Source organism: Pteropus vampyrus, unplaced genomic scaffold (assembly GCF_000151845.1).
Source record: "Pteropus vampyrus isolate Shadow unplaced genomic scaffold, Pvam_2.0 Scaffold393, whole genome shotgun sequence".
Classification (NCBI taxonomy): domain Eukaryota; kingdom Metazoa; phylum Chordata; class Mammalia; order Chiroptera; family Pteropodidae; genus Pteropus; species Pteropus vampyrus.
The window spans coordinates 12,065-28,980 of NW_011889174.1; the positions used below are offsets into that span (position 1 = coordinate 12,065).

Below are 16,916 nucleotides of genomic sequence, written 5' to 3' on the forward strand. Positions count from 1 at the left end.
GGCCACCCCTCCCTAAGGTGGTCCAAGACATGGGGTTATTTAGACACACATGGCCCGGTACTTTCCTGATCTTGGCAGTTTTTTTTTTTTTTTTTGACAGATCAATTGAGCTTTCCCCTATTCTGAATCACGACATGGAAACAAGGACTTGCAGTGAGGAGCCATGGTGGATTAACCCTGAAAACTTTTACCTTCCATTGGTATTTTACATGGAAGAGGACCAGGAGGAGCGCATCTTTGGTGGGTGGCCCTTGCCCATGTCCTTCCCCTACTCCTCTCTTCCAGGCTGCCAACCTTCCATCTGTCCCAGGTCTCTATCTCCAAACGACCTCCCACTTTCTGCCTCCCTCCACCCCCCTATGCTAGTAGTTTACTGTGCTTCTCCCTGGGCTCACAGGCCGTCTTGACACAGACCTTCATTGCATTGAGGTGCACAGCCACACCTTCATTCAACTGGAGGGGTGGTTCACGGCCACAGGCCAGACACGTGTCACCATAGTCGGACCACCTGAGGCAAGGCAGTGGCTGTTCCTTATGATCTTGAGCATGGGGAGCTGGGATTTGGACCAGCAGGCCCGAGGTAGGTGGTTGAAAGCTTGATGATGAAGTTGTGTGGCATCTTGGTTTCTTCAAGGATCACTTGGGTGGCTGGGAATCCAGGTGCTCCCTGGAGCCCTTGAGAAGCAGGGATCTGGAGACACAGCTATTTTTGTGGTGCGCAGTCTGGGAGTTATGGGAAGGTAGAGGCAAGATGTGGATGGAGCACCTGGAAAGGCCTGGGCTGGGGTAACACCCTTCAGCGTTCCCTTGGGGATCCTGGCCTACCCTGGGGTCCCAGTTGTGAGTTCTGCCTCACTAGGACACTCTCTGCAGGCCTCAAGATGCTGCAGTGTGTCCGGAGCCAGGCACTGACCAAGGACGACCTGGCAGCTGCCCCCAGCATGCAGCTCTACCCTACGGCCCTGTCTTTGCCAGTCAGGAGGGGCAGGACTGTCCATTCCAGGTTTTGCTAGACTTCCACTTACCAGTTGCTTGGTTCTTCTGGATTCCATTAGATTTCACTGTCAGTAACAAAAGACTGATCTCCCCTGGGCAGTTGAGATATAGGGGAAGCTTTGGCTTAGCCGTTGTTGAGAAAGAGGTGAAAGGCATTGATGGAAGTTTGCATTTGTAGCCTAATGCTTTCCTCAGATGTTCCAGGCACGTCTGAGAGACATGTCTCCGAAATGTAAGAAAGTGTTCTGTGGGCAAAGAAACTCAATAAAATAAGTGGCTCAATGTGCACAGCCTTTAGCATGCTGTCCTCTTTCCTTTGGATAAGCTTATCTATCTGAGCAGGGGCTTCTGCGCAGGTTTGGTGCTGAGATTTGGAGAACCATGATGTACTGCATTTGCTGCCTCCAGGAGACAGCCCAGTAAAAGAGTATGAAACAGAAAAGACAGCTCTTATACAAACAGAAAAGACAGCTTCTCTCAGACCCAGAGCTTGGTCAGACTGCTCTGGATTGAAAACAGGGGCTTCTAGAAAAGACCCTCCTAGGAACCCTAGGATTCCCCCACTTCCCGTATCTTAAGAAACAGAAAATTGAGAGAAGGGACATGTGTGGAGGAGTGTATTTAGATGGAGATAAAGTAGTCCCACCCCAACTGCCTGGGGAAGTAGCAGTCAGGAAGTCTGGTGAACACCGTGTGCCCAAGCATTGTCCTTGACTGTCAGAAATTAGAGGGTCGGATTGGGAAGTGGGGGATTCTGGAGCAAAGGATCCTTGAGGTCCCTCAAGCCATGGATAAAATGATGAGTAAGGCTGCTTGAACATTCATTCTAGAACTTTCCCGAGTGCCAAATCCACATTTGGATCTCTTTGCCCAAGATTACGGCAAGCTAAACATGTCCTCACTTGAACTCCTCCTCTTCAACCTTCTCCGGCAGCCTGCATCTCACAATGAGGCCATTGTAGTGCTCTAGGTCAGAGAAGATGGTGTCTTGGACTACCGTGGAACGGTGGAAGTGCTAAGAAATGATTGAATTTGGAATATATTTTGAAGCCAGCAAGATTTTTTCTAATTTCATGGTTTTTGGCCAGTTATTAAACAAAAATTACATCAGGTTCGTGGTAGAAAAACACTCATGAATCTGGAAGAAAACCAAAGCATACTATTTATTCTCAAAGGAAATATCATGCTTACTTTCTCATGGGTAATTTAAAGATTAATGGCTCATAAAGTAGGGGGAAAAACATTTTTGTGTGTATTAAAGACTTGTGCAAAAAGACACTATTGTCTCCCTTAATTAAGTTCCGCACCAGGAATTATCAAATTGACATTCTGCCTTCTCGGAGCTATAATTTTGATTGCTACATCTCAGTCACCAAAGATTGCTGTGTGGGCACAGCTCAGGTATTAATGTAGTTTATATCTTGAACAATGGAGAGAGACTAAATGCATTTAAATCTTATCTTTACCACTAAATAGCTTTGCGATCTTTGGCAATTTACTGATTTCTCAGTGCATTACTTCTCTCAACTAATAATAACTACCTATAACTATACAGGTGACACACACACACACACACACACACACACACACACACACACACACACCTATTCATTATTCTATTCTATTCTAACAGTTATAGTTTTGTAGGATTCTCCTCCCTAGTTTCAAAGGAGGAGTTCTGATTGGCTGAAGCCAGTCAGGGCATACACATAGTGACTGCTACCAGATTCAGGAATGAGCATGTGATCTAATCAGGTGTCTAATCAGTCTAATCAGGTGTCAGGAAAGGATTTATATTCCACAGTTAGGTGGAGAGTTCCCACCCCATTTGCTCTCCTGTTAGATGTGATCAAGGAGGTCTGTGACACCAACTGGCCCTGGAAGCCATCTTTTGGACAATAAGAGAAACCATCAGTAGTACCCTGCTGATGAGGAGGAAAGCAGAGAAAGAACTTGGGACCTCGATGTTGTAACTGAGCAAATCATATTTTGCCTGGAGCCACCGTACCTCTGGACGTCATTTATGTTAGATAATAGAAAGTCCTTATGTTTAAAGTTGTTTCAGCCAGGGTTTTCTTATACCTATAGCCAAATACACCCTAAGTGATACATTACCTGTGGGAATGAGGGGAGGATTAAATGAGATAATACATGAGAAGCATTTATTGGCACAGTACTGGGCAGTTCACCAAACATGGGCTGTTATTCTAAAGTCTGGGACCCAAACACTCCGTAGGCTGGCTCTGGCTCTGGGCCTGGCATGGGTAGGATACAGAGTAAAGATAAGTGGGGAGCAGGAATGTGATATTCCAGGGCTCAGGAACAGGGGAAAGAAGACTAGACCCCCTGATTTTCTTTGGAGCCTACAGTGAAGTTGAGAGAAGTCAGTCTTCCCAATGAACTAGCAAAGTTTAGGCATGGACATCATATATGGTGTCTTGGGGATGGAGAGGGATAGAGGCCAAAGATGCTGAGGCCTCGGTGGGGTTGAGAGAGGGGCTGCTATTTTAAGTCCTGTAGAAACATGATTACCAGTTATTTGGCATTAATTAATTTTCTGTCAGACCCCTTTAAAATACGAAGACCTTTGAGAGAAGTAACAGATTAAATCTGGGACAATGTAAATGAAGCTTGATGATTGTTCTTTCTCTTGACTGAAAGACTTCTGAATTTGCAGATTGGAAGTTGCTGAAAGCTGAGTAAAAGGCCCAGGGAGATCGAGGCACTTCCATTCATTTGACATTATTGAGTGCCTACTGCATGGCATGGTATAAGAAGCCCAAGTTATAATGTGAGTGAGATGTCCCTGCCTCAAGCAGTTTCAGTCTGGGGCATCTGAAGTGACTCTAGGCCCAAGTGAAGACATTTCAGGGTAATGCTCAGGAGGAAAATCTAGGCAGGAGATATATGATTGGGTGGGCTTATTCTGCGTTAGTACTTGAGATCATAGATAAGACCACCCGGGGGAGAGTGTGAAAGGTGAGGAGCAAAGGGAAGTGGGGCATGATAGAATCTGTGGGGACTCTGACAGTTAAGTGATGAAAAACAAGAAGGTTGGAAAAGTGAATAAAGATAATTGAGCCAGAGAGGTAGGAGACAAACTGGGAAGCAGTTTTAAGTAGTTGCCGTGTCAGCTACCTCAGAAAGTCCAAAAGGGATGCTGACTGAATGTGTCCATTGAATCTGTTTCTAGAAAGTCATGGATGAACTCAGACCAGTTTTCCGTGGTATTGGGTAGACTGTGGGTCTGACTCTCACGTGCTGGTTAGCAGACGGATGTTATGGAAATGGGAAAACCTCATGTAATTTATTTTATAAGTAGTTTGGTTATAAAAAGAAGGTGAGATGTATAGCAAAACAAAGAGGAAGGTTAAGTTCTCGAGTGTTGCTAATAGCATGGGAGAAGCTTACTCAGTTTATGAGGGGAAAGAGTGAGAGTGAGATGTTACCGATAAGAGGAAGGAGAGAGGCAACAGGGACAACCAGGGGCTTGGGATCTAGAGCTGAACAGACCTCTTTAAAGGCAAGGAGTTCCCATCCTGGAATGGCAGAGGTCTCCCCACCACCAGGCGCCGCGGTGGGACCTCTGATAACTGGAGGTAGTGTTGGAACATTGCCCAGAGGGCTCAGGTGAAGCACTTCAGAGATGCTCAAAAGCATCTGTGACCTGAGTGTGTGTGGTATGATGTCTTCATGACTCAAATGAAGGAGAGTGGCACCCTGAGCTGTAGCAAAGGGAAGGTGTGAGTAGCTACTTACTCGAGGGCACAGGATGGGCCGGGATCGGAACTCTGGGAAGGGAGTCACAGCGATGTGGACGAAGAAAAAAGGAAGGAAGAAGCAGCAAGTAGTGGACAGGTGAGCATCCAAACAATAAGAAAAAGGGCAGATCAGTGAAAAGTTGAAAAAGTAGGTGCAGGTGTCCTGACAGTGTTTGGGAACGCTAGAACCCCCATGTCTATCCTAAAGCGTACAGGACTTAAAATAGTAAAAAAGTTATGATTCATGTGAATGAGCAAAGAGAAATATATCATACAAATGTATCTTTGGAATTTCTATTTGTCTGAGCAGGAAATTGTTTTCCATTCAATAGGTTTGTGGTGCTGTGATTTAAGGCAGTGCATAAACCTATAGTTTGCATAGTATCTGATAAATTTCTGCTTCGAAATGTAGTAAAAATCTCAATGATTTGGAATTAGGTAGGCTTGAGGGTGAAGTCTTATTGTAATTAATGAGAATTTAAAAAGTTTAAAAAAATTTTTTTCTGTACTAGATTCTTAAAGCAGTTGAAACCAGGCTAATAAAAGTGGCTGCTCTAAGGTCTGGGAGCTTATTTTTATCCATGATTAGGACAGAATAATCGTTGTGAGTATATTTTGCTTTTAAATGGTGATGCTGAGAGGTACTGCTAACGTATGTAGTTGCAAAAGTGTTTGGAAGTGGCTTACACTTTTAAGTTGGTCAAGCAAGCCTGTTTCATACAGTGTTGTTGTCACTGGTCTCTCTAGAAGGTGGTAGAATCGACACATACCAGTCTGATCTCATTAGAACCATGCTGGGTGATCCCCTTACATTATCCTCCAGGATAATACTGCCTCATTAATTTTCCTCTTGTCTGAAACGTATGAAATGTCTCTGTTAGGACTTTGTTGCTTTGTATTCCAGAGTTCTAACATTCTGAGACTCCATTAAAATAATTCCCTTGGAATTAATCATGGACACATAGTGCAAAATTGCTAGTGGAATAGAAGGAATGGGATTTTTTAGAGAAGAGGGAAAAAAATCCATTTTGGAGCAGGAGCCCTCCCCTGGAAAGACAGAGCTGAGTAGGTGCTAAAAATGGTTATTCTGAGTGGCCAGGGACTGCAGCATTTGGGTACCTGCCTGGTCACCATTTCTTATCATTTGTTTAGCAAACTTTTTTTATTATAGTTAGCACAAAGCTCACATGCACCGGTATCTGAGTTTTGATATGTCAAACTAAAAAAAAAAAAATCAAATTTATATCAAATTATTTTTCTTATGATACCCTCAAAAACATTTACAAATCTCTCTCTTTCCAATTATTTCTTCAGCAACATTGCAAAAAGATAGTTTTATATTTTATGCCAAAATTTGTATATAGTCAGTTCGGTTGACTGGGACCAGTCAGTTCAGACCCAAACAGTTAGTTCCAGATAAAAACAGTCACATTAGCTATTTATAGACATCTTTTTAATGTTTTACTTTAAAACAAATAATCTCAGTAAAAGAGAGCAAAGGAAATTACATTTTAATGGTAGCTTGAAATGGATATGGTATTCCTGATTTATTTGTTTTCAGGAAACAGACAATTGCATTGTCATACATGACTTTTAGAACTGCTCACTTAAATGCACATAATTATATAAATTAAGTTTCTCTTACAAAAACATAACCAAGTCATTTTAAGGCAAAAAAAAATATCAGCTTCTGGGGGAGATAAGGTAATATTTATGATATTTTCTTAAGTGACCCGTTAATTTAGTTGCTTAGGTTTCATCATTCCTTATAGTTTTGTTTTGCAAATGGACATGAGAATTAGCCACTTTGTGCCTGATTTCCTCCTATTAGACTTGTTTAACCTGCAAATTAAGAATGTTCAGAATCACTGAGTCAATGGGAGGTGAGAAAGGCACCTTAGAGCAAGAGATAAAAAATTAAAAACTCAATAAAGTGTCTTTAAACAAAACTTGCTATCTATGGATATCGATTTAGTTGAACACAATGCAAACGTTTAGATCAGACATAGCAACATTTTTTTGTTAACCTCATACAAGGGATGTTTGCAATTAAGTGTTAGCTTGATTAACCCTGCACATTGAAGAAGGCAGACAAACTTGAACTGAGAAAGCACATGGCTACTCAGCGCTTAGTTAAACTGTGCTTCAAGACACCATTTGGGATTGACCAATGGGACCTTGCTAAGTGTAAATGGGAGACCCCTCTCAACTCCACAGAGAGTAACACAACAGTTGAATCCTATGGTTTTCACATAATACAACTATCTTTTAACATCCAAGAGTTTTTTTGCTCGAGTAAGATAGACACAAAATGGCCATTGGCTTCAATGCATAAGTTTTTCACAATATGGTTTATCACATTTTTCTGTGATTAAGACCTCAGTGATGCTTATAGATTTTGTTTTTGAATCTTCTGTCTTCAGCAATTCTGGATGAACTCTACTGTGTTTGAGGCCTAATGAGGCCCAAGGAGGGGTCCCCAATACATTCAGAATTCCTGCTGCCAGTGGGGTTCGACCCAGGACAGAGTATGTCCAAGAATCAGTGCTCCCTGAAAGTTGCTGCCTCCATCCTCTACCTCCAAGTGCATGGCAGGTGTCTGGCTTTAGGTCAGTGGAGGCGTGTATGTGCGTGTGTGTGTGCGTGCGTGTGCAGCCTCCTCTGGAGGGCGTATCACAACTTCAGGTTGAGTGGAGAGGTGGGTAGATAAAAAAAAATCACATTTAATAATTTACTAAGAGTCTGTTTCAAAAATGAAAATACTTACTTTAAAAGCTTGATAAATTTTTTTAACTAAAGTGGAAAATTTAGACTCTATTTCCTCTGTGTCTCCAGCAACCAAGAAGATCCTGAATGGTACACTCCAGGGCAGTATGCTAGAATTCAGGGGTGTTTGAGAAGAGAGAGCTTTCAAAATTTCAGTGTCCATCAAAAGGGACAAGGATTTTCAAAGGTTGAGAAGCACATTTTGGTAGAGTGGAGAAGTGGTTTCCTTGGGGACGGAGGCTGATTAAGGCCTGGTGAAGTTCAGAAGTAAAATAGTGACTGGGAATTGACAAGCAATTAATGGAGAAGAAAGGTAAAGAGAGTCGAGAATGGAGAAAGCTGGTTGTGGAAGAGAGCTAGGAAGGACTGGTGGATTTCAGGGCTTCCTCCCACCTTTGGGTACCCGGTTGAGATCCCTGCTCATTCTTCTGGACTGCTGGAGAAGTTTGTCTGGAGGCACTTCTCCTTACCATTTGAAGGCCATTACCTTGGCCGAAGTTTTGCCGATCTGAGATTACTAGACTGGTTTCTAACAAGCAGTCAGCATTGCTTGCTTTCTGGTCAATACATTTTTCATTTTGTTTCTCTTGGGCTTTTTGCCGTCAAGCTGAATGATAAAGTGTTTTGATCTGCAGACCTTGCCAGTGCTACCTGACTTCCAACAGTAAACATTTATACCAGGAAGCTGAACTGATAATTTCAGATTTGGGGCAACATTCTTGGAAAGAACAGCAAATGTTCACTATGGTATAAAAGGTGAAGGAGGTTTAGTTTTAGCCTTTCATATGCAAAATGTACTCCATAATAGCAAAAAACATTCAGGGCATATTAAAAAATAAATAACTTGCAAAATTCTCTGTTTATATATAAGAATAAGATGTTTAGGCAGTTGAACTCCTTAGCAGTATTCATTTTCTAAAAAATCGAGTTCTTTTATTTTGGTTTGTTCCTGTCCTTCTCCTTGCCCTTTGAGGGGAAGTCGTTTTCTTGAACTTCACTTACTTCCTGGTGTTGTGTCTGGGTTCTTCCCCAGCCTTTCCCATCTCAGTCTCACTCACATGTCTCATTCCCTGGGATCCTGCCTGTATATCAGCTTAGTGGGAATAGCTCCTCACACTTCCCCTTTATGTGGGTGGTACTGGCAAGCCTGGGGCGGCGCCATTGCAGAGAGATCAGCCCAGTCACACTGGCCGTTCTATTGATCGGTATTTCATATGCTTGTGTAGAAGTTGACCACTTAGAAAGTTGATCCAGCCATTAGGGAATATGTTTCCATGAAGTCAAATGTGTCAAATAGTCAGTCTATTTGCCCCACTGGCCCTGAATTTCACGCTTTGCACATTTTCTAGTTGAAGAACATTCTCGTCATAAAGAACAACAACATGAAAATGATGTGCAAAATTGCTTGCCACAGCGTTAAATCACCAAAAGCATACAAATCGACATTCAAATTACATTAATAATAACATGACTGAATAGGAATGGGTTGGCAAATATATCTTGAAATAAGCAGCCATTTCTATTATTCCCAAATTCTGCTTTACTTGATACCTTGTTAGCAGCTGTTGTTGATAACCATTGTGTTTAAATATACATCATGGCCTAATTTTGAAAATGTATTTTGTATTTAATCGCAAAGCAGAAATGGCTGAAATTTGAAGGTGTTTACTCCCATAATTTCAAAACACAGAATCAAATCTTCTAAATGACCTAATTTTCACACACCCCACAGCGTTAGCAGTGTTCGATTTCTCAGGATTTTTAACTCAAGGTACGTTACTAAATGAGTGGGTTAATGTTGATGTACCTTGGAATTTCAGCCATCCCTAAACATGCATTTTCATGCAATTAAAAGATAATGGGCTTATAAACCGCCTTTCACGTTCTTCCTGATTCTTGCAAATTGAATTTTAGAAGGGCTTTCAAAATAGTTCATGCAATGATATGTATGGCTAAAGGAACTGCTATGCTTAGAAAGAAAACGAGGAACTTATTTCAGTTTGACATGAGGCAAGCTGAGGGCATCCGTACTTTCTCCGGCCTTACAAATGCTCTGAGATGATCGTGATCTTCCAGTCCTTAGAGAGTCTGACGCCAAAGCCGATTCCCTGGCCGGCTGCGGCATGGCATCAAAAGCGTCTGTCTCAGTCTCTTCCGGACCCACCTCTTCATCAGTTATAAACAATTTGGATTCCCTCCATTTGGGGTAAAAATCTTGGCTGCCTCTGGAGCCACTTGACTCGCTCCCTGAAAGCTGTATATTCAGTTCCTCTGTCGACCTGATCAAGTTTTGTACAGACAAAGATTTGCCCAAGTCCTTGGGCCCTACAGGGTGGACAGATAGCAGAGTTTCTCCTCCCATGTCAAAGCTTTTCCTCAAAGAACGGTCCTTGGTCAGATTCGACTGTGCAACCTGAACATTTTCCTTGGAAGCAACAAGGCAGGTGGTGACATCTGAAATGCTTTCCTGTAAGCCTGGGGGGGTTGGGTGCAGGGTGTCTGGCCTGGGCAGAAGCTTGATGGCTGGGAGAGGAGGCGGGATCTGTAAAGTTGTTGGGGCTGCCGGCTTAGGTGCCGCGCTTATTTGGTTTGCAATATTGTTGGTGGCTGCCACTGCAGAGCCATCGCTTTGACTCATTGGCACCTGTGTTGTTTGACTGTGCATAGTAGGGCTAAGCGCGTAGAAAGTCTGAGCGCTGAACTCATTTGGCGTCAGAATGAACTGCAGGCCACGAGAGATGTTGGCACTAGCTGATCTGGTTAAGCAGCCACTGTTCTGTGCGGAACTGGACAGGTCCTTGCTGTCAACGGGGCTTTGATAGTCAGACGTCTGTTCACATTCAAAAGGTGGGATCTGGAATGAGGCCAAAGTGAGGGCTGAAGCAGAGCCTTTCCGGAGGACCTGTTGATATATGTCTAGTAGGCAGTCCAGCTTGGACTCTATGGACTGTACCTAAAAATGGGGAAAATGATTACAGATGAGCATAACCTGTTATTAAGAATGGGCTTCCTGTCTAGGATTAAAAAATCAAGTCAAGGTGTGTCAATATAGTTAAATATTGAGTGTAAAGTATAATACAGTCCTGACACTTAGTGCTGTTTTAGAGAGTGACGTCTAGCAATGGTGGGGCCAAAGGAAAACTTGAGAGGAGAGAGATGCTTTGGCATCTACATAATCTCCATTGGCACCCCTCTCCCCCAAGTCTTTAAAATGGACAATTGATGTTCTCAAGAAACATATAAGCACTTCATACAAATGCAACTCCGACTCCCCAGCCTAGTCAGTTTGCCTTTCCTAAGCCTCTTCTGTGAAGACATTCTGGAACTCTACTGCAGTGTAGTAAGGAACTTATTCTGTAATAAAAACAAGACCTTAAATGTCAGTCTAGGTAAACTTAAAAATAAAGGTACAAAATGCTTCAGAATTAATACCTAGAATATTTATAACTAAACTGAGGGAGCAATTTGATTTCTGGAAAATTTGTATAAGATACAGCTTGAGGGTTAATAAACATTCAATTTATCATAATAGCAATAATGAGTTTTTTTAAAGAGTGGCCTAAAAGACAATGAAAATAACCAAAACACAAATGAAAAATAGATACTTTTAATCTTACTGTTGAAAATATACAGTTGCTAACTGCTTGATGGGATGAAATTTTCTATTCCTTATATGGAAATCCAGGTGTTTTAGAGAACACTTTCTACACACAAAGAAAAATGAATTTCATTCATTCTTTCTTGATTTTATTTCTCTTTAAATATACTAATCACTAAACATATCCAATTGCCTATAATCAGTTTTGATTTTAAAAAAATTCTGGCTAAAAAGTTAACTAGTATTTTTGAGTTGTACCTGTTTCTCAACCTTGACCACCCGGCCGAGCATACTGAGATCATCTGTGGTCTCATGTTCTGCCGTTATTTTCTCTCGGCTCTTCTTATCTGATGTGATTTGCCCTTTTCCAAGAATTTGATCAACACTATCAGAGAAAGAGGAGATATGATGTGAGTGCTAAAGATGGAGGTTGCCTTAGGCCAGAATGAAGTGTTTTGAAAAGAAAAATTAAATACAATTATCTTTAATTTATGTAAGAAGAAGCAAAAATGAACTTGTTTCAGTTGATGTGCTTATTTTCTTAACATGAGAATTACACGAGATTAATTTTGTCATTATTCCAATCCATGATAAAATCATTTATGGGTGATCTTCTAGAGGAAAAATTGTCTTAAACTACAAAGCGATTTGTCTGTTTCCATCTCTGACCAAGTATTTCCTGAATTCAACTACTTAAAATATAACAAAATCATAATTATGATTATTTAATGTTAATAGACTAGATTATTCAATGAACACTTATTGTACATCTAATATTTGGGAGATAAGCAGATAAGAAAGCTATTGGAATTCCATTTGGAGAATATATTCTACATAAGCTAGAAACTCAGGATTTGTTCTGCAAATTCTGTAGCAGTTGATTTTATAAAAACTGTGAGAGCCATAGATAGTTCTATTATAGGACTTGGAAGATTGTTACCATGTATGAGGCTGTGACACGACCATAGGATGAGTTGAAATAATTTCCAAAAATACTTGATCAACCTAAATGAGAATTACAATACTTTCTTCTTTTTTGTGTTTTTTACAACTGAATTATCAAGACTACTGACTCAACTTTCCGGTTTACTTTTTCTGCATAGAAATACAGTGCCTACCTATTAAATTGCAAGCTCAGAAGGACAGAGATCATTATTTTATTAATATTTGGATGTCCACAATGCCTGGCACATATTATAGGCTCAATAATTACCTGCTAAATTAATGAATGAATAAACAAATTGTGATTTTTTAAAAAATAATTGATGAACAGATGTACTACTAAAGGCCTAGTATATGCCTCACCCTGGGATAAGTGTGTTATGGACATATAAATGAATGTTTCAGACTTAGTCCTTGTATTTTCAGAACTGTTCAATCACAAATGCTGGTAATTTATACCTGATAGGGAAGCAAGATTCTTAAAAAACTGAATCTACTAAATAATTTGGCTTTCAGATAACACAATCAAACACATATAGTTGGAATAATATGTTGAACTCATTTCTTTTAAACACTCAATAACATGTTCACTGGAAAGACAGTGTGTCTCTAGCATTGTACAGGACATGGAGGAAGGGAAAGGCCCAGTCTTAGTCACAAACAAGGAGAACAAACTTGCAACCAGGAAAGAATACAAGAGCCAACGAGTCATTTCTCAGTCTCAACTCTCTGGTGTAGTATACCAAGATAATAACAAAAACAACAGGAGCAGCAATAATTCAAATGACACCAGAACAACCATTAACATTTATTGTGCAAGCAGTTAACTTGTGTTGACTCATTCAGTCTTTGTGACAACCCTATGATACAAGCACTAACAATATCACCATTAGTACAGATGAGGAAACTGAGACACTGTATAGTTGGAGGCTGTTAGTACTTGATTTACATCCTTAAATAAAATCTATGTTAAAAGCAAAGTCCAGTTGTCCACTAGAAATACATTAGAAACATGAAATTTAAGAGTTTTCTCTACTACAGAGTTCCTCTGATAGTTTATATGCCTTTCCTTTTCAATAAATGCTATTTTCATTGCTTACCGTGTTTGAAGGCTTTTAATTCTACACAACATGTCGAGATGGCCAGCAGAATATTGTTCAATGACATCTTTTACATCGTATGGGCGTAATGTTTCTTTAAACTTCCGTTTTGCAACGTGGAATTTCATTATTCTGTAAGAACAGCATATTATATATTAATTTTCATAATTTAATTAAAAGAAGTCACAAGAATAGCTTACTAGTAAATATAAGAAACTCTGGGGAAAAAAAGTCATGCATCAAATTGTTTTAAGCTCCTATGAAAATGCAACATAAAAGCCTGAGATTACAGAGGACAATTTCAGAATATCTCATGTGAGGCACACCTTGAGAGTAAAAAATACACTAAAAAAGAGACTAAATGCTAAATGTTATACCTTTTTAATATTCACTGAAACCCTGGATTAAAATCAAAGTCAGAATGCAATTCTACCTTTTCCACGTGATCTCCAGAAGTCCAAGATATAACATCTAGTGGTTGCATCTCTTATAAAATATAAAAATTGTTAAAATGGTCTTTTATGTAACTATATTTATTTTTGAGATGCAGATGTATCTGCAAAACTCTCTTATTCCCTCTAGAGAAGTGTACCTTTGTATAGATGTACATTTATGAAACAAAAGCTTCATAAATTATTTTTGCAGAATACTGCTCAATTAGCTAGCCAAATTCCATTGGTTTCAAACATAATACACTTATAACCAAGCTTGGATGTCTAAGCTTTTCAGAACCAGAAATCTTTGATTACAATGCCTCCCCCAACATGGAACCCATTTTTTTCTTTTTTTTTTTTTTTTAGGAAAAGTAATATTTATTGAAGTACATTTCAAGAGAGAAATGGGCTACACCAGAGAGGGCTGTAGCCTCGTGGATTTGGACCCCATGTTTTAAAACAATATTTTTTCGATAAATTCTATAATGCCATAAATAGCTAAGCTGCCTAAGATAACCAGTGACTGTGGTAACTTGATATAATTCCTGAAGAAAGCAAAGAAGCATAACATTTTAATGAGTCTGTGCAGCCTTACTGCAGGTAAATGTTAAGTCTTGGTGCTTTTTTCAACTATTAAATGGCTCATAGACTCCCATTATCACATTCATGGATCTCAGGCTGGGAATTAGACAATGAGGCTCTATGAACCAAAATTTATTGTCCCTTGGCGGAAAGTGAGAAGATTAGGAACAAATGTAGAGTTTAAATAGGATATACTCATTAGCTATCCTAAACGATAGCTGATTACAAGGAATCCAAATTGCTTTATTCGTTAAAAGGCCCCAAACTCTATCTTGTAATTGTCTTACTAACTTTAAATTAATTGTATCCCAACTATTCCTGAATCATTTATCCATAATACATATTCTTTTTTTTAATCGAGGTATAATTGACATGTAACTTTATATTAGTTTCAGGTGAGCAAAATAATGACGATATTGGTATATATTATAAAATTACCACCACAGTAAGTCTAGTTAATATCTGTTCCCATACATAGTAGCCATAAGAATATGGATATCCAAGAATATCAATAATATTCTTGTTCTTCCTCTCTATCACATCTTCTCCACCAATCTTTTCTTTATTCGGGTTTGTTTTTTTGCAAAGACATTTAAGCAAAGTTATCAGCAGAAAGTAAAGGAAATCTATTTTAATTCAAACTCTTAACACTTAGATGGGTGAAAAGGGGAAGTGGATTATAGTCAATATTGTGATATGTTCGAACAGTGACAAATGATTACTAGAATTAGCGGTGTGATCACACTGTAAGGTATAAAAATGCCTAATTACCTGAAACCAATATAATCAGTATAAGATTGTATACCAGCTATACTTATATATGGAAATGAAAAAAAAGGTTAAGTTTTCTAAGATGGAGATCAAGTAGATTTTCTTTACTGGCTTGTTGTGGGTTGTAAACAAAAACATGAAAGAGATCTGAGGTGAGATAAGAGAATTCTGAATCAGGTAATATGTTTTATAAATGTAGAGGGAGTGTTTAAAAGCATAAGTATTTTTGAAATCAATAATTTATATCAAGGATCGACAGTCATTTTGCCTTTTTTAAGGGCAGACCAAGCATGTACCAATAGCTCTTGAAACTGTTCCCTCCTTTCCATCTGCACTACTCTAGCCTTAAAAAGAATAAACCTTTCGAAATGCAAAGATGACCATCCATATTACTGTAACCCCTCCCTCCAACAGCCTTCATTGGTTTTCTATGGTGCCTATGGGGTAAACATCAAATTCTTTAGCATATCCTATAAGGCTGTTTATGGACTGGCCTCTATCTACTTCTCTCACTTCATCCTCTCCCACTTCTTTGGCACTTGAGGTTCCAAAAATAATAAAATATCTGTGGGTCCACAAAACACCATTCAATTATTTGCCCATGCTATTTCCTCTTTCTAAAATCCTATACTATCTTTAAAACTCAGCTCTTAAGTCACTTCTTTTATAGAAATTTCTGTGAGTCTTTCAAAGCAGTTATCACTTGTCTATCAACCTCTATTTTAGTGCCTAACGGACCACATTGTAATTATTTGCTTACATATTAGCCTCCTCCACCAGACTGTATGAAGACCTGGAATGCAGGCTTGTCTTTTCCCCTTGATAATCCAACACTTGTCATAGAGTTTAATGAACAAAAGAGGTTTGTTTGTCTAGAAGCTCTACCAAGGAGACTGGGTGGGCAACTGGAGAGAGAAGAGAGTAACTGATGGCAAGAGCTCCTGCCTTCTCTCTCTCCAGGTGATCATCTCTATTCATTCCTCAGTATGCAGACTGCACTCTAGCTCTTCAGGATTTTCTTGTCACCAAAAGTCCTCATTTATTAGGATTCTGTCTTTGCACTCTACCTAAAATGCTCACTGTTCTGGGTTTAGTTCGAGCATTGACTTCTCTAGGAAATCTTTCCTGACCTCTCCCACGGGGGTAGATGGTCTTGCTCCGTGCTCTAAAATGTGCTGTCATGTAGCTAAATCTGTGACATTCATCTCATCCATTGTTTTACTGATGTCAGAGACTGTGGTTTTTACCACATCCCCTGGGAAGGATTCAAGATTCAATAAATGCTGGCTGAACAAATGAATGAGAATCAGCTACTCTTTAGTTGTTCAAAGTGTATTGTGTTTGTGATGAGGCAGACTCTTGTAGAGATCCTCTAAAAAGAATGCCTTAGAATAGATCTGAGGTCTTCAGGCACATTTTGGGGACAGCATAAGCTTTTAACGCTTTTCCATGAATACAAAAAGTAAAAGAAGTATTTATTCATTGATAGTTAGGACCCTGCCTGGTTTAGAAAAGAGTTATTTAAATAGAATTGCTTCTGAAAAATCATAAAAATATATTTTTTTCCTTAGATAACCAATACAATTTGCATCTCACAAGCAATTAAATCACCACAATAAGCTGTTATTATGAGGAAGGAGAAAGACAAAAACATTGAAAGTCAAGGAATAAATCATACTGTAACCCAATAAGTGCCAAATGTGAAGTGAGAGCTAATGGCAAAATGGAACTGTTCAGGGTGGGGAGGGGGAAGAGTTTGAATGAATAGAAATTATGTTGGCCGAATGAATTTCACAGTATCATAGGACTATCAAGAAAACAGAGATGAAAATAAGTGGTTAAAGTCTAAAAAGAGTAAAACTTCAGTTTTTTGTTCCTAGGAGACTACTCTAAGTGCTTCCAACAGTCATGTCCATCTAAGGGATAGTGAGTGCGAGGTGCACTACCTGGGGTTTCTGACCATTTT

The 16,916-nt window shown here is 39.5% G+C and overlaps 2 protein-coding genes across 3 annotated transcripts in view; one reads left to right on the plus strand and one right to left on the minus strand.

The window, feature by feature from the left end:
- Positions 1-1,013, plus strand: part of KHDC1L (KH domain containing 1 like) — a 2,012-nt gene extending 999 nt beyond the window's left edge. Inside the window, exons 2-4 of the mRNA XM_011380410.1 lie at positions 101-240; positions 398-580; positions 874-1,013. Of these exons, the coding sequence (XP_011378712.1) occupies positions 101-240; positions 398-580; positions 874-1,013 (463 nt within the window). The remainder of the gene's footprint in view (positions 1-100; positions 241-397; positions 581-873) is intronic.
- A 7,344-nt stretch (positions 1,014-8,357) lies between these two features.
- Positions 8,358-16,916, minus strand: part of KCNQ5 (potassium voltage-gated channel subfamily Q member 5) — a 469,107-nt gene continuing 460,548 nt past the window's right edge. For both annotated transcript variants that reach the window (XM_011380375.2, XM_011380376.1), the window contains 3 exons: positions 13,164-13,295; positions 11,380-11,506; positions 8,358-10,476 (listed from right to left, as the gene is read on the minus strand). In XM_011380375.2, the coding sequence (XP_011378677.1) occupies positions 9,514-10,476; positions 11,380-11,506; positions 13,164-13,295 (1,222 nt within the window). In that variant the 3' untranslated portion in view covers positions 8,358-9,513. The remainder of the gene's footprint in view (positions 10,477-11,379; positions 11,507-13,163; positions 13,296-16,916) is intronic.